Source organism: Pituophis catenifer, unplaced genomic scaffold, assembly GCF_029215685.1.
Source record: "Pituophis catenifer annectens isolate HBS135680 unplaced genomic scaffold, rPitCat1.0.hap2 SCAF_6, whole genome shotgun sequence".
Lineage (NCBI taxonomy): Eukaryota > Metazoa > Chordata > Lepidosauria > Squamata > Colubridae > Pituophis > Pituophis catenifer.
In genome coordinates, this window is record NW_027256886.1 from 14,750,985 (window position 1) to 14,769,437 (window position 18,453).

General features: G+C 41.1%; 1 protein-coding gene across 1 annotated transcript in view; it reads left to right on the forward strand.

Moving 5' to 3' along the window:
- Nucleotides 1–18,453, forward strand: part of PLD1 (phospholipase D1) — a 140,587-nt gene that overhangs the window by 72,316 nt on the left and 49,818 nt on the right. Inside the window, exons 7-10 of the mRNA XM_070944998.1 lie at nucleotides 742–800; nucleotides 4,088–4,180; nucleotides 16,212–16,364; nucleotides 16,527–16,676. Of these exons, the coding sequence (XP_070801099.1) occupies nucleotides 742–800; nucleotides 4,088–4,180; nucleotides 16,212–16,364; nucleotides 16,527–16,676 (455 nt within the window). The remainder of the gene's footprint in view (nucleotides 1–741; nucleotides 801–4,087; nucleotides 4,181–16,211; nucleotides 16,365–16,526; nucleotides 16,677–18,453) is intronic.

Below are 18,453 nucleotides of genomic sequence, written 5' to 3' on the forward strand. Positions count from 1 at the left end.
ATTTCCGTTCTCCTTGCCCACAAGAAGCTCAACCTTACAAGATAGTGGGGCTGACATGGATCTTTTTGATAACTTTTGCTCTGAAGTATAGGACTGAACCAGGCATTTATGGCAAGGTTAAATGTTGTAGAATCCTCTCCATTTCACTCAATTCAGTGCTACCTTCATATGAGATCCTGTCAGGTGCAAGAAGTTAGGTAGCAGAATCAAAAGTACTACGAGTTTATATCAGGGGTGGGTTTCACTTACCTTTACTACCAGTTCGCAATGGGAATGTGCATGCTTGCTTTGCGTGCGCACACTTCTGCGCATGCGCAGATCACCCATGATGATGTTGTGGTGGGTGGATGGATGGAGCCTCCCACCGGTTTTACTACCAGTTCTATAGAACTGGACCGGACCGGGAGCAACCCACTACTGGTTCATATCATGCTACCTATACACAAGACTGTGAACCACTAATGATCAAGGCGAATTGGTCGCAGATAAGACTCAATGGACTTCAAAGGGGCCTGAATTTAGGTCTCTTATGGGGATGTAGAGACTCTAAACTGATGATGTGTTTGATCCTGCCCTGATGCTCAGCCTGGTTGTCTCCTACAGATTCCCTGTCTGCTTTTGGTTGACTGTGATTTAGCATCCTGGTAACACTGAAGTAAAGCAATACGTAGACTATTTTTGCTATTTTAACTATTAAGTTAATAGGAAATGTTCCCTTTCCCTTTGTATTTTACTTTTCAGATGGAATTCCTTGGTGTAAGTCAACTGTCTTTCATCCATGATCTGGGACCTAAAGGCATGTAAGTCTTGGCCTCTTTATGAATCTGTTTAGTGAAAACATTTCGGTTTTCAGGTTCTGGTTTACAGAACATTTTGAGTAGAACATATACTGTGTTTCCCCGAAAATAAGACCCTGTCTTATATTTTTTTGAACCCTGAAATAAGCACTTGGCCTTATTGCCAAGCGCTCAAAAGCCCAATTGGGCTTACTATCAAGAGATGTCTTATTTTGGTTTGTTTACTTAATTTCTCACATTTATATAGCTACCCATCTCACAACAAAGTGATTATAGGCAGCTTACAACAGAAATAATCATAAAATCCAAATATAAAATAACTACAATTTTTAAAAAAACAGCAATATTATTGCTGTAATAAGACAATGGAGAGAATTGATGTTAAAAACAATGTGGCCATTTCATTAACTCGCCATTGCACTGAGATCAAGGATGGGAGGCAGGGGGCAAATCTCACCTCAGTGGGGCAGACAATATTCCACAGGGTAGGTGCCACTGCAAAAAAAGGCCCATCTTCATTTGTAGACAGGAGGACCCACAGCATACCTGTTTTGCCAGACCTGACAAGACTAGATATAATCAGGTGGAGACAGTCCCTCAGATAAACTGCCATGAAGGGCTTTAAAAGTCAAGCCCAGCATTTTGAATTGGATCTGGAAGCAAACTGGCAGCCAGCGCTGTTCATAGGACAGGAGTGTTTCACACTCTTTTTTCAAAAAGCATCTGGACTTCCTTGTTTTTCCTTGAAGATATTTCAGTTCAGAACTGAAGAAATGTCTTGGATAAGAAACAAAATGTCCTCAAGGATAAATGAAGTCCAGTTGCCTTTGGGACAACCATGACTTGGATGACTGAGAATCTCCAGAGACATAGGGCAGGAGTGTAACATGTGCCAATCTAGAGACACACATAGCTGCCAGTCCTACTGCATTGGGCACCAGCTGAAACTTCTGTATACTCTTCAAGGGCAGCCCCAGGTAGAGCACAATACAGTAGTCCATTTGGGAGGTACCATGGCAAGAGTGACTGTGAGCAGAGCCTCCCAGTCCAGGAACTGGTGCACAACACAAAGCACAAACACAAGGGCATTGAAGCTGTACGGATAACCACACACATGGACATTTGATGCAGATTTCCAATTTTTCAAAGCTTTGGTAGGGAGAGTCAGCTAAATATTCAAGTTATGGAAGGTTGTATGCAGAAAAATACACGGGTGGCAGCACTTAATCAATGTGACTAATCTTGAAAAAGCTAAGCAGGGTTGCCTGTGAATAATACAGTATGGGAGAACACTGGGAAATCTTATAACTGTAGGATAGCTGGAAGAAGGTATTGATAAACTATATCCATGCTGTTGCAAGAAAACGGCATGGAGGATTCCATGTAATCACCAGAAGCCGAGCTTAACCCGAGGGATATTTTATGCAGGAAGAGATTTGCAGGATGAAAAGCTGTGAATTTTGCAGCCACCTCCTGCTTCTATTTCTGTAGCAACTAGAGTTAGTAAGTGACAACTTGTTGTGAAAGAATTCCCCCTTCTAATTCCTGCAAACTATAACATTGCCTAAAGCGATGGTGAACTGTGACAAATGTGTCACAGGTGACATGCCAATGCCATTTTGATGACCCTCCAGTCCTCTGGACCGAAAACAATGCTAAACCATTTATATAACCTGATTAAGAAAAAGGCATGAATGTGTGCATGAAATTACCACAACTTGTGAATTCCATAGAGTCAAAGGCAGGATTCTAACTGGATATTCTTTTTTTTTTAAATGGAATTCCTAATGGTAAGAATTCAGCATTATCCAGAAAGTTACCCAGCTCTCCTTTGCTGGATTTATTCAAGCAGAGACAGGGCAACTTTCTGTCCAGGAACATTGGATTTCTGTCCTGAACAGAGGATTGGAGTTGATGACCTAAACATCTGCCTCTAGCATTACAGTTCTGTAAATTTGAGACAAAGACAACTTTATAGTCAGTTATGAATGGACTTGATTGTACAAGCTGGCTCTACCATGCTTCACCACGTGGTTTTCTCGGTGTTCCTGCTGGCTTATTTCATATTTATTATGTTATTTGCATCTGGCTGGTAATCCAAGAAACAAACCTTAAAGAACCCATGCTTTGCTTTTAGTTTAAGGCCTTCATCTGTTTCTAAACAAAAAATAAACAAGCCACCCATTTAAGAAGTTCACTGAGAAATAGAACTAGGTTAGAGTATGATCTGGTGATTCACTGTCAACCAAGCATAAATTGTGGTTGCTTGAAGGCATCCAATTCAAGATATTGGTCCTGCAGGGCTAAGGTCCAGGTTATTTTGACAACCTTCTCCTCCAGGTAGACTCTCCCCAACCAGTTGGTTTAGCCTGGGATGGGATATTGTGGGTATCCCACCTTCTGAGTTTAGAAGAGAAGAAGCTCCAAAAAACATCTTCTCACTGACAGCCCAACCCTTTGGGACTAAATCCATATGAACCCTATATTTGGCATCTTCAAGATAGCAATGGAACAATTCAGGCAGGCCTTTGGACTTTGAAGACTCGTTCACAGGGAGCCAGTGAGTTTTATGTTAATTTTATGTTCAATTTTCACTCTGTCAAATTCGATTGATTTTCATGATGCTTTGATATTGGATTCAGCAAGGAAAGAGTGTATATATCGCAAATAAAACGGCAAGGAAAGAGTACATATATCGCAAATAAATAAATCTTGCAGACAAATTATAGAGATGGTTTCTGATATGAAAAAAGGAAATGCACCAGGGGTTCTTCATGTTTGAAATTGGTTGGAAAAAAACCTCTGTAAGATTGGACTTTGTTCAGTAATATCCAGTAGACCAATTTTTCTCAATTTTATCCATTTGAACATGTGATGCAACATCCGGAAGAATACGGCATACTTCACTTAATCCTCCAGGGGAAAGATTGAAGGCAAACGAGGTCCAGGCAGAACATCATGGCTTCAAAATCTAAGAGACTGGTTTGGACAGAACTCAGCAGTACTTTTTCGTGCGGCTGTTGATAAAAATAGAATCGCCAACATGATCGCCAACGTCCAATGATGGATATGGCACAACAAGAAGAAGTCCATTTGAAGATATATGAACTTCAATTCCCAGAATTTCCCAGCCAGCATGGCTGGCTGGAGAATTCTAAGAAGTTGAAGTCCACGCATCTTCAAGTAGACAAAGTTGAGAAACACTGCAGTAGACAAAACTCCTGATTAGGTTTTTCTTCTCCTAAAGGCTTGCTAAATCATTACACCCTTTTTCTTGTCTTTGTCTTCAGAGAGGGTATGATTATGAAGAGGTCTGGAGGACACCGAATTCCTGGCTTAAACTGTTGTGGGCAAGGAAGGCTATGCTACCGATGGTCAAAAAGGTACTTTTGTGGAAATTCTGAATTTCCTTCTAAATGCTCCCTCCCACCCACCCCCAGCATTAAACTGAATGGTTTAGAAGCAAAGAAAGGTAGCTTTAAAAAAAACTGTGGGTAGTAGAAGTAATTTTTGCTCTCTTAACAGCTGTCTGGTATGTTTTAAGCAGAAGAAACATTTTGAAAAGACCTGAGTGATATTACTCTCACCTAAATCAGATGCAAAACTAGTGACAGATAAGAGTGGTATATATTAAATTGGACCCCCTTTGCACTCAATTTCATGAATTATCTGGCAATAACTCATAGCTCACCTTTATTCGAGCTCCAGGAGCCCATTTTTAATACTTTTCTGCTTTGTTCCTTTTCCTTTCAAATTGGGAGCACATTTTTTACCTTCAAAAACAATAGGGATTTATAACACAACTGTGGGCAGGAGATAGGGAATACAGTTTTTTTTTTTTTCTTTCTTCAGAATATACTGTTCAGATGGGTAGGACAAACACAGGTTTTAATCTAATTAAGAAATAATTGCAGCACAGATAATTGCTTTATTACAAGACTAAAGGTTGGTGTACCTCTGTGCTTTGTGCAAAAGTTGGGATGGAGATTCACGAATGGAATCCAGGGGATTCGGGGTTTGACAGATGTATTCAGGCAGAGCATGAGAGACAGATGCGTTAAAAATGCCATGTTTAGTTGATAAATTCAAAACATTTTAATTTTAAAGACTGTGTCCTCAGTTCTTATTATTGATATTATAGAAAGCCAGTTTGATGTGATGGTTAAGGCACCAGGCTAAAATAGAGAGATCCTGAGTTCTAGTCCCATAAAGCCAGCCGGGTGACCTTGGGCCAATCACTCTTTCTCAGCCCTAGAAGGAAGAAGACAATGGCAAACCACGTCCAAAAATCTTGCCAAGAAAACTTCAGGGAGTAGTCCAGGCAGTTGCCATGAGTCAATGCTCACTCGAAGGCACACACACACACATACACACTCAAATACACAAAATCATTACTACTATTCCTATTTACACAATGCATACTTTTCTTCTTAAATGAACGTTTCATTGATTAGGAATTAAGGCACCCTAAAAAGCAATTTATTAAACGTATCTTTTCTTTTATGTACACTGAGAGCATATGCACCAAGACAAATTCCTTGTGTCCAAGTCCAATCACACTTGGCTAATAAAAAATTCTATTCTATTCTATTCTATTCTATTCTATTCTATTCTATTCTATTCTATTCTATTCTATTCCAATTAAATTTAAAGTGAAGGTATACACCTACAAAATATGCAACAACCTTTCTTCAGACTTACCTTCAGGTAGGAATGGCATTCTATTTACTAACAATTGTTTCTCTAGTTCATTTTCTGTCGTTATTTTAAATGCAATAAAAAAAAATTTTTTAAGAAAAAACCCAATGGTTTCTCTTACTGGGAACAGCCTCTTGGTCAGAAATAATCACCATGGCTCCAACTTCAAATAAGTCCTCCAAGGCAACCACCACTTTTTAATGTTCTGAAATGTCTACGGAGCCTAAGGAAGACCCAAAGGCATCTCTGGAAATACAGAAAAGACGAGGCTACATTTTTACACTTTGGTTTACTGGCAGGTCCGTAAAAGAGATCTCTAGAAAGATTGTTGTTCTGGCCATCATGTGGCTAGTCCCTCACTTAGGATGCTCCTTGACCTGTATAGATACTTCCCTACTTGTGCTTTAGGTCTGATCTAATATTATACAATGAACAATTGAGGGAACTAAGTACGGTATTTTTCGGAGTATAAGATGCACTAAGATTTTGAAGAGGTAAACCAGGAAAAAAAAGGGGGGGTTGCCTTCTCCGGCTCCCAGGAGCACTCTGCAGGCCTCCCAAACCTTCTGCATGTCCCGTTTTTGCAAAAATGGAATGTGCAGAGGGTTTGGGAGGCCTGCAGAGTGCTTCTGGGGGATGGGGAGGGCAAAAATACCCCCATTTCTTTCAAAAAATGGACCCATTTTCACAAATGGGCCATTTTTGACCTCCAACCCCCCCTCCTCCCCACATCGCGTTTTTTCCCCCTCAGCCCCCAGGAGCACTCTCCAGGCCTCCCAAGCCCTCTGCAGGCCCTATTTTCGTGAAAAACGGGCCCGTTTTTGTCCTCCCAAACCCCCCATGCATCATGGTTTTGCCCTCCCCAGGAGCACTCTGCAGGCCTCCCAAACCCTCTGCAGGCCCCATTTTTGCAAAAAAGGGCCTCTTTTTGGCAAAAATAGGGCACGCAGGGCAGGGTTTCAGGAGGCCAAAAATGGCTGTATTCAGTGTATAAGACGCACCAACATTTCCACCCTTTTTTTGAGGGTGGGGGAAGTGTGTCTTATACTCCAAAAAGTATGGTATGTCTAGTCTAACAAAAAAAATATAATGCCAGATTAAGAGTGATTTTTTTAAAAAAATTTGATTTATATGCCGCCCTTCTCCGGAGACTTAGGGCGGCTTACAATGCGTTAAGCAATAGCCTTCATACTTTTATATATTTTTACAAAGTCAGTTTATTGCCCCCACAAACTGGGTCCTCAATTTACCTACCTTAGAAAGGATGGAAGGCTGAGTCAACCTTGAGCCTGGTGAGATTCGAACTTACTAATTGCAGACAGCTGGAGTTAAATTACAATGCATTAGTCTGCTGAGCTATCCAGGCTCCAGGAGATGATAGAAGTCTTCCAGTATTTAGGGGCTATCAGAGAAGTGAAGGTCAATCTATTCTCCAAAGTACCTGAGGGCAGGACAAGAAGTAATGGGTGGAAAATCATGGAAGAGAATATCCCATCTAGAACCAAAGAGAAATTTCTTGACAGTAAGAAGAATTAATCAGTGGAACGACTTACCTCCAGCAGTTGTGGGTGCTCCATCATTAGAGGTTTTCAAGCGAGACTGGACATCCATTTTCTGAAATAGTATAGGGTCTCCAGTTTGAGCAAGGGGTTCAATCAGAAGCCCTTCAAGGTCCCTTCCAACCCTGTCAATTATGATTATTATAGGTAATATGCTTCTTGCTTTTCCCTGCCCCAATTGGACCTCTTCTTTGGCAGATATCTCTGTATTCTTGGCAGGCCTCTTCCTCGCAGAAGGAGATTCAGCTAGCAGAAATAATTCACCTCATTCAACCCCCTTCATTTGGCAAATGTTTTCATTAGGAGTCCATTCTTAATTCATGGAGATATTATGGAAGTTGTATCTTCTGCTTGCAAAATCCAACATTTGATAAAGCATCGAAATGCCTCCTGGCAGTTTGAAAATGTGTTGCTGTCCCTTTTGAACAAAAGCAAAAAGCTAAGTTACAAAGCATATTGTGGTTTAGATTTTGTAGATATTCCTTTTGCCAGATGAACACATTTGGGGGGGAGGGGGGGCACTGCAGATGTAGTATTTGTTATTTTCTGGAAACTACCACGAAAACACCTAAAATGCTAACACTGTTCTAAAGACTGAAGGACTATGGATTTAATTTTCAATACCTTGGATCTATATGTCTATTAGGAATTGATATTTATAGATACATTTTAATTTTGTTAGTTTAATGGATTTGGATTACAAACATTCGGTGTTTAATAGACCGGTTGGACCTGTGCAGCCTTCATGCATAGGGAGTTTTTAAAAATTGTATTACAGCAGTGGTGGGTTTCAAATTTTTTTACTACCAGTTCTGTGGGTGTGGCTTGGTGGGCGTGGCCTGGCTTGGTGGGCGTGGTTTGGTGGGCATGGCAGGGGAAGGATACTGTAAAATCTCCATTCCCACCCAACTCCAGGGGAAGGATACTGAAAAATCTCCATTCCCACCCCACTCCAGGGGAAGGATACTGTAAAATCTCCATTCCCACCCAACTCCAAGGGAAGGTTACTGCAAAATCCCCATTTCCTCCCGATCAGCTGGGACTTGGGAGGCAGAGAATAGATGGGGGAGGGGCCAGTCAGAATTTTTACTACCGGTTCTCCGAACTACTCAAAATTTCCGCTACCGGTTCTCCAGTTCTGGAGTTCCGACAGCAGTACACATGCACAAATACACATCCATGGTCACATAACTACATTTCAGGCACTATGATTCATTTTTATAATTGGTTGTGGCATTCTGTAATCACATGACCACTATTTATGATTATTATTTTTTTATGATTTCTGACCTTTTCACTGCTTTCCAGCAAAACAAAACAAAACAAAATGCCCCTAGGAATAAATGGATTTGCTTTACAATGTATGCTTTACAACCACTGCAACATAAAATCAGGTTTGTCACATAAGTGCCTCAATTTATAACCATCACAACTTACGACAGAAATTCTAGGGTCCGTTATGGTCATATGTTGAGGACTATCGGAATTGCTAATAGTATCAGTAGTGATATTAACATTATTAGCATTCACTACTACTGCTAATAATGTTAATATCACTACTGATACTATTATTACAAAATAATTACAATTATTACAAAAAAGAAGAAATATATAAAAAGAAGAAAAATATACATATTAACGGCAGTGAGGTTGATATTCCCACAAAATTGGAAATGCAGAGAGAATCTACAAGAGGTAGAAATAATTAACAAAATATTGACCTGTGCAGAAATGGACAGGTTAACAATGGAGCTCAAAGATAAAGATGAATCGGAATTCTATGTAACCTGGAATACATTTTATAAATGGCTAGAGAAAAGGAGGAATGTAGAGATAGAGAATTAGAAACAGAGTGAAGAAAAGGGGAGAAAAGTAAATAAAATAAAATTAAGAAATATTAGATAGGAATAAATTGGATTTGAATAGAGACAAAGGGAATATGTATGTAATTAAAGTGAGTTTGAATGTACAAAAAGTATATATGGAATATGCATGATATTATATTGTAATATACGCGAAAGAAAAAGTGTTAGAAAAGTATGTATCTGACAAGTCGCACCAAGTCTAATGTTTTTAAACTGTATATTTAATAAAATTTATTTTTTAAAAAAACATTATTAGCATTCGCCTGGATTAAAGTAACTTTACACAGGGGTGGGCTTCAAAAATTTTAGCAAGGGGTTCTCTGCCCAGTTGCTGGGTGGGCGTGGCCTAGTTGGCCTCCTGCACCACGGCGGGGGGGGAGGCGTTTTTGCCCTCCCTGGGCTTTGGAGGCTTTCCTCGAGCCTCCGGGAGAGCGAAAACGGCCTCCCCAGTCTCTGGAGGCCAGAAACGGTCCTGACCTTCCGGTAGGCCCATTTTTCACCTGCCCTGAGCCTCTGCACGCGCCCTGCACTTACCTGCATCCAAAATGGGCCACGTGGGGACTCCTGGGAAGAGAGGGGCGGGGTAGGCGGGGCCAGCCAGGAGTGGGATTTGGGGGTTCTCTGAATGGCACAGAATCTTAGTTAGAGGTTCTCCTGAACCGCTGTGAACCTCCAGCAACCTATCCCTGACTTTACAGTGTGTAAGATGCTGTCAGAGTTCTGGGTTTGTTTTGTTTTGTTTCTTCAAGTCCCCAAGAATTCAATACCACTTTATTCTTGGTCATGATTTTCTTCCTAAGCAAACCTCCTGGGAAATAAATCTCATTAGACTCAGAGTTTGCATTCTGTGAATGGGTGGCTATATGACCACAGCAATGCCTACATTTATCTGAGCATTTCTCTCTTTTTTTAGTACCACTCTATTTTAAGCCTTTTTCCTTTCATTCTCTCTTCCTTTCCTTCTTTGAAACATGTTTTGCCTTGTAGACTCACGAAAGATGCAGTACAACCTTGGCAGCCAATTTGCTACCCAATGTTTCCGGATAATTGTTCTCCTTGGAGAGCCCTCGGGTGTCCTGAAACATTTACAAAAATCTCAATTCAATTAGCGGTGTGAAGACAATGCAGGTTTTGTCCTGGACTACATGGCACCATTCAATTACTGTCACCAGTAAGCAGGCTGGATGCCCTCAGTTGCTCATTTGCATTTTATGGAACATCAAGTCTCGGCCTCTCAAAAAAGAGAGACAAAAGACTGACTTCCCAGGACAGAAAATAACAGAATCTGCTGCATGCACAGTCAGCATTCAACCAGAGTAGAGTTGGAAAGGACCTTAGAGGTCTTCTAGTCCAACCCCCTGCTTAAGAAGGAGACCCTATACCAGTGATGGCTAACCTTTTTGCCAGGAGCGAGAGGGGGAGGGGGGTTCGCGCGCATGTGTGCCCACACCCATAATTCTATGCGCCCTCCCTTGCATGTCTGCGCAACCCTCCCCCCCTCCCGCTCCTGGCACGGTAGGCACGGTAGGCCCGTTTTTCTCTCTCCCCAGGCTCCAGAGCCTTTCTAAGAGCCTGGGAAGGACGAAAATGACCTCCCCCACACCCGAGGCCCTCCGGAGGCTGGAAACTGCCAGTTTCCCTACTTCCGGTGGGCCCAGAAGGCCTGAAAATCAGCTGGCCAGAGCTGAGCTCATGTGCCCACCAATATGGCTACGCATGCCATAGGTTCGCCATCAAAGCCCTATACCATTTCAGACAAGTGACTGTCCAGTGTCTTCTTAAAAACCTCTAGTGATGGAGTACCCATAACTTCTGAACCTCTTCCACTAGTTAATTGTTCTCACTGTTAGGAAGTTTGTCCTTAGTTCCAGGTTGCTTCTCTCCTTGATTAGTTTCCATCCATTCTTTTTTGCCCTGCCTAAAGGTGCATTGGTAAATAAATTGACCCCCTCCTCTTTGTGGCAAACCTCTCAAATACTGAATACTGCTATCATGTCACCCCTAGTCCTTCTTTTCTCTAGACTAGCCAAACCCAAATCCTTCAACCATTCTTCATATGTTTTCATCTCCAGGCTTTTAATCATCTTAGTTGCTCTTCTTTGCACTTTTTACAAAGTCTCAACATCTTTTTTGTAATGTGGTGACCAAAACTGGATGCAGTATTCTAGGTGTGGCCTTAGTAAAGCTTTATAAAGTGGTACTAATAAATCTCCTAAGAGCCGAGGTAGCGCAGTGATTAGAGTGCAGTACTGCAGCTACTTCAGCTGACTGTTAGTTCAGCAGGTCAACAGATAAAAATCTCACCAGCTCAAGGTTGACTCAGCCTTCCATCCTTCCGAGGTGGGTAAAATGAGGACCCAGATTGTTGGGGGCAATATGCTAATGCTAATGCAATATGCTAATATGCAATATGCTATATGCTAACTTTGTAAACTTTGTAAACAGCTTAGAGAGGGCTGTAAAGCACTATGAAGCAGTATAGAAGTCTAAACAATCATCATCATCATCATCATCTCATGATTTTGATTCTATGCCTCTATTTATACAACCAAAGATTGTATTGGCCTTGTTGGCTGCTGCCGCACACACTGCTGCTCATGTTTAAGTGATCGTCCACTAGGACTCCAAGGTCCCACTCACAGTTACTATTCTTGAGCCAGGTTTCGCCGAATCTATACTTGTACCTTTGGTCCAAGTGTCCAATTGTTCTTCCAGCACCACTGCCCCATTAAAATTAAATAGCTTTTAAAGATGAAATGAATACTATCTCAAGGCTCACAAAAATTGTATTTATTGCTGATTGGAAACCGTCTTACATATTTTTTGTGTGAAACATGAATTTAACCATTCATAGTTTTAGACAGACTAGATTAAAGAAAGAAGAGAGTTATGTTGAAGCCACAGAATAAGAAAACCACTTTGTCCCGAAGGTGCTTTTTCAAGAGACAACTTGCTTTGTTTTTCCTTTCTTTGTTTCCTGAAGATGTTTTGCTTTTCATCCAAGAGCCTTGATAGTACAGGGGTTTAGTGCACCCTGTTATTAACACAGCTGCCTGCAATTTCTGCTGGTTCGAATCTCTCCAAGGCTCAAGGTTGACTCAGCCTTCCATCCTTTCTAAGGTAGGTGAAATGAGGACCCAGTTTGTGGGGGCAATAAGCTGACTTTGTATAAAATATACAAAAGAATGAAGGCTATTGCTTAACGCATTGTAAGCCGCCCTGAGCCTCCGGAGAAGGGCGGCATATAAATCAAATTTAAAAAAAAAAAAGAAGAAGAAGCTTCTTCAGTTCTGACAAAGAAAGTCCAGTTGTCTCTTGAAAAAGCACCGTTGGGACAGCCATGACCTGGATGACTGAGAAACTCCATAGACAAGAAACCACTTTGTATATTTTTTTCTTTTCTATTTTTTTCTTTTCTTGCACTTTTAATTTTCTCCTTCCTTCCTTCCTTCCTTCCTTCCTTCCTTCCTTCCTTCCTTCCTTCCTTTCTTTTTTCTTTTTATATTGGCATTATTTTTTACTCTTAAAAACACTTTTAATAAAATATACCCAAGAGGAACAATTTTCATAGAATTTCAGGGCGGTTGCTTGCTGCACTGTGCAATTGTGTAATCACACCAAAGTCTCACACAATCGTATACAGGTACCACCTAGTTTACATTGAATAATATAAGCTCTGGGCAATTCCACAGACATGTTATCTAATATTCTTGGCTGTGATGCAGAAATGAGTTGGAACAGGCTATTCTGCAGACAGAAAGGGAGACAGCAATAAGTGGGTAAATATTAGTGGTTGGCAGATGGATGCTTCTCCCTATGTAGCAAACAGACTGAGTTTTGATGCTTTGCTATTAATGATGGCATCACTACAGCAGTTCTAAATTGCATGGAAAATTGGCACATGACGTGATTTGGAACAAATTATGACTCTGCAGCAACAAAGTGGAGAAATATACCAATTCTGGTTCCTTGTGTGAAGAGGAACAGTTTGGATGCTCCCATGACACATGTTCTGAATTCATAAGAGTTAAGAACTTCACGTAGGGAAAGCATGTGGCCAGAGTATGCGTATCCTTCTTTCCCCTCACTAATGTGTCATTTCCTGTATCCAGAACCCAAAACTGTCAAGCAATGTGTACCATCAAAGAGGAAAAGGCAAAACATAAAAATAACAAGGTGTTACTAGTCCTTGTGAAGTAGTCTGGAGAAAGCCCTCCAACCCCAGCCATGATTTGAGATCAGCAAAGAGTTCTTCCTCCTCCTGGAGAAAACATGCACCCATTTTGAGAACTAGTTTTGTGAAACATTCACTTCGGTATTCCGACTATGTACGTGCATACCCTGATGGTAAAAATAGTTTGAATAGGAGACTTTCTCTTCCCCATTCGTCCCACAGCACTTAGGAAGTCTACACTGAAAACAGCAAAATCTGTTCAGTCTTCTTCTACCTCACTGGTCTCTCCCTCCCACCCCCTCCTCTGTGTGTGTGTGCATGTACATGCATGTGCGCCCCCTCCCTCCCTCCCTCCCTCCCTCTCTCTCTCTCTCTCTCTCTCTCTCTCGTTGCTGCACAGCCTGTTGCTTAGCAATTCACCTTTTCAAAGCTAAACTTGCAGTCTCCTTTTTATAAACTTTAATGGAATTAAGTCGGTGTGTTTTTATAAACAACTTTTACAATAACACCTGAGTTTTAAAGTGTTGAGTCTATAATGATGGGGGGAAGCATTTCCAAACAACGTGCTCCAGAAAGTGGAGGTCAGGAATCACTAGCCAAACAAACATCGAATATTGTTTTTGTTGAATCAAATCCTAGACTGAATGGTGGTTTATGTTAACAGAGCACCATGGCGAATGTGACTTTTCTGAGTCATTTCCAGCATTAAGGCTCAGACGATCCAGTGAGTCACTGAAGAGCTTAGCAACTAATTATTGCCTTGGAAAATTTCAACCTGGCTTGCATGGATATGAAAAGTGTCAGGCTGGAATATTTCGCTCCACTTGGCTAGGGTGGAAATGTCATTTCTGAATTGCAAAATTGGAGCAATAGAGAAAAGACATAGAGTTCCTTCACAAAACTCACAAATGCAGAGCAGAAAGGAACAAACAAACTTTAGTCCAATTAAAAGGTCCAGGGGGCAGAAAAAACCACCCACATTAAATTGAGATAATGACAAAGTCTATAGAGCCACAGAAGTATATGGTGGAAACACCTAATTCTCAGTTATCTAATATGTATCTATATCAACCCATAGAGTGTGGCAATGGTATTATTATTTATTCCTTTTATTATTTTCTTTACTTCCCCCTTTTATTGGTATTATGGTTCATCACACAGTCAGCCAGATGTTCAGACTGGATTTAACACTTTTGTCTACCTATGAAGTCCTTTCCAAGGACCTGAGATAGGCAGGTGCCTATTATGGTTTGTGATACAGTCAGACTGAATTTAGCATTTTTGTTTACCTTTTGAATTATTATTTTCTCAATTGACTTGCAAGTACACCGAATGCTTCTGTACCAGAGGCAAATTCCTTGTATCTTTAATCAGACTTGGCCACTAAAGTATTCAGTTCAGTTCAACATTCTGACTGCCACATTGTTTGGGGGTGGGGGAAAGGTGCTGCTAAACCAGGGGTGTCCAACCTTGGCAACTTTAAGATTTGTGGACTTCAGTTCCCAGAATTCCCCAGCCAACATGTTGAAATTGAAATCCACAAGTCTCCAAGGATGGACACCCCTGGTATTTCAGATTTGGAAGATCAGTTCTGGTTTGCTTTAGAAAATGTAACAAAAAGCAGTCACATTTACAAAGGTACATCCTTGTAACTGGGAATTGGATTACCCTTAGTTGAGTAAGACTTAGTTCAGGGCTAGTAAGACTGAGCCTTAGTTCAGGGCTAGAAGCTGTCTCTTTTGTAAAATTGCTATCTCTTAGCACAGTGGCCCCCAAAGATTTTTTTTTTTCCTGAAGAATGCATTCATAAAAATGTCATCTCAGGTCAGGCTTCCACATCATACTGCCAGCTCAGAGTGTTATGTTGGGGCTATCGAATTTCAGAATTCCTAGCCGGTTGTTTTTCTTTGTGTTTGACCCATATGGTTTCTTGTACACACCTAGTTCTTGTAGCAAAGTTAGTAACAGGGGATGCAGTGAAGCGTTTCATGGTGGATGCTAATTAGCACGTAGAAGCAATGACCAGCCCAAGGTGACTCAGCTGACTCCCACACAAAAAGGAGAACTATAGACCCTGGTGCTGAATTAACTCATTCCCTGGATTTCTCCAAGAGCCAGTTTGGTGTAATGATTAAGGTATCAGGCTAGAAACTGGGAGACAGTGAGTTCTAGTCTATACGTTAGACCCAAAGGCAACTGGGTGACCTTGGGCCAGTCACGGTCTCTCAAGCCCTAGGAAAAAGGCAACAGCAAACCACTTCCAAAATCTTGCCAAGAAAACTGAGGGACTTGCCCAGGCAATTGCCAGGAGTCAACGGTAACTTGAAAGCAAACAAACAAAAAAAAGACTATACAAGGAACCATAAATTAAAGAACTAGCTAAATAATACATTAAGCCACAATCGAACATCAAAATGAATGAACCAAAATTAATGATTTCTATATGAATGCAACTAACCAAAATTAGTAGGTTCTGTGAATGCATCTTTTAAATATTTAATTAACATATATTTGAGAGTATATCCAGGCAATTAGAAGTTTGGGGAGTTATGGTCTTAACGTGACGTTACGCTGCCCATACAACCTAGGCAACAATATCTTGGCTTATTATGTAGTTCCTAGATTTTATTTTATTTTTTTGTTAAATGAAAATCAATATATCAGGTGTAACCTAAAAGTAAGTTGAACTCTTGTGAGAATCAAGTATATAAATATAAATAAAGTCTTAAGGGTCAGGTTAGACAAAGCTGGTTTAGATGATTCATTGGTTACTTAACAACTCTAAACTGGGAGGGTTTTAACCATACTTACCGCTGTTGTTACACCTCAGTGAACTGAGTCTGGAAATTGCCTACCTGCATTCTCTTCAGAAGAGGAATAACTATAATTATGCTTTAGCTTGTCTAGAATGGATTATGTTAAAAGTAAAGCAGTTCACAGAAAACGTGATACAGAAAAAAAGTACGCAGCAGGCAAATTGTGTTGCTTTAGGAACAGTCTGGGGAAAAAGTATTGTTGGGAATGTAGCAAACATGGATGAAATGCTTTAAATGTTAATATGATTAAGTTATCAACATAATCTACTGGGGTTTTTTTTCTACTTGTATTCCTTCCCCAGGTGGTTAGTGGTAAAAGAGTCTTTCTTATTGTACATGAAGCCAGACAGTGGAGCTATTTCTTTCGTCCTCCTGGTTGATAAAGAATTCAGCATAAAGATTGGCAAGAAGGAGACAGAAACTAAATATGGGTTACGGATTGATAATCTTTCCAGGTGAGAAGTTCATATAGTACCACATGATTATCTCCCTCTGCAATGTCGAGCATTCTGATTCAACGTGTTCCAAATTGCAAGTTTTGTGCTGGTTGCTTATGGCAAATGGTGATTGTGTACAGGTGAAGAAGAGATAAAGCCGAATGTTTGTTTCCTGTCCAGGTCACTGATTTTGAAGTGCAACAGCTACAGACATGCTCTCTGGTGGTGCCAAGGAATAGAAGAATTCATTCAGAAAAATGGCAAGAACTTCCTCAAACATCACAGATTCGGTTCCTACGCAGCCATCCAGGAGAGCACATTAGCCAAGTGGTAAGAGAAGACCTTCCATTGTTTAATAGCTGCTGATGGCATATGACTGTAGGTATCTGTAGCAGTCAACTTTAGCCACTGTTAATAGGTGTGGAGTTCAAGTCCCAGAATTCTAGTCAGCATTGTGGCTTGGGATTTCTAATGTCCACACTTGTTAAAGTTGTCAAGGTTGAGTCTAGTCTGTAGCAAGACAGTCTGTAGCAAGACAACATGTGTCATGGAGGGCATCACACTAATGATGCAATTATGTATTTGCATCATGGTATCTGTTCCAAATGCGTTAGTCACATTGTTTGCAGGTTGATGTTATGATGCACAAGTCATACTTTATGATAAATGATAGATGGAGAGAGAGAGAGAGATGACAGACAGACAGACACATACAGATACGCACCCACCCACCCACCCACACAGCCTTTTGCATGCAGATGGCTTTATTGGTGATGAGTCACCTGTGGCAATTCTTCCCATAATGCAAGAAACGTTGCTAGGCTTTTGGGGAGGGCGGGGACAGGGCAGAAGTAGCAACCCTGATATCTGTGGTCAAATCTAAACCAGCAGCATTTCTCTGCTTGTATAGCAACAATTTTCCAAGGGACAACAATTGTCCTCAGGATGCTCATGAATGTGGATGAGCCATACATGAAGGACTTAAATCTCCATCTGATGATAAAGTCAGAGTTACAAAGTACTTCTGTTTTTTCAGATAAAAGAAAAGTTTCCTCTGCCTTTGCCCCCACTGTATGTAACCTCTTGCCCCATGAGGTGAAGTTGGCCCCTGCACTCTGACCTTCCTGAAGAGTTTGAAAACCTGAGCCTGAGCAGCATGTAATCCTGGAGGAGCCTGGTGACTTGAGGCTGCTCCCTCCGGCTTTTAACTTGGGGTGGTCTCTGAATTTAATAAATAAAATAAATAAAAAATAGCTACGAGGATTGTGTTCTGATTTATATTAGAACATTGGTTAACCATTGACTTGAGTGGTGGAGTGGCCTAGAGGTGGAGCTCTCGCCTCACAATCAGGAGGCTGCGAGTTCGATCCTAGGAAGAGGCAGATATTTCTCTCTCTGGGCACACTTAGAATATATCTGGAAAAAAACTCTGCATTGGCGACAGGAAGGGCATCCGGCCAGTAAACACTCAGCTCCATTCAGTTGCCCAGACTCCACCCCACAAGGGATTATGGGGTCATTAAAAGGAGATGATGATGATGATGATGATGATGATGATGATGATGATGATGATTGGTTAATCATTGACTTGTTTATCACACCCAGGGGTGGGATTCAGCCGGCTTTGACCGATTCAGGCATACCGGTATCTCCGACAATCAGCTGAGAGTAAACTGGTTCGCTCCAATGATCAGATGGGCCCTCCTGCCCGCCCCTGCGCTATAACCTACCTATATTTCTTTTGTTTTAAGCCCAGCTGATAGGTGCTGCCTCAGCTGTTTTACTCACTCTGGATCCAGTAGAAGGTTAATTTTGATCGTAATGTGCATGTGCAGAAGCGCGCATAGCGAACCAGTTGTTACAACCGGTGAATCCCACCACTGATCACACCCCTTTAAAACCATAATAACTGCATCAGTCCCCGTTTAGCATAGCAGCATAGGTGTAGCCATAAAACTCAAAAGTGTGCTCAAGGTCAGTGGCCCTCTTCTACTGTTGGTCTCCAGCAGGTACTGATTAAATATTATACCTCTTATACTGTTGCTTTTTAGCAATTGCTGATTAAATATTCTGCTGAGATTCAATGATCGTATCAGTGGTGGGTTCT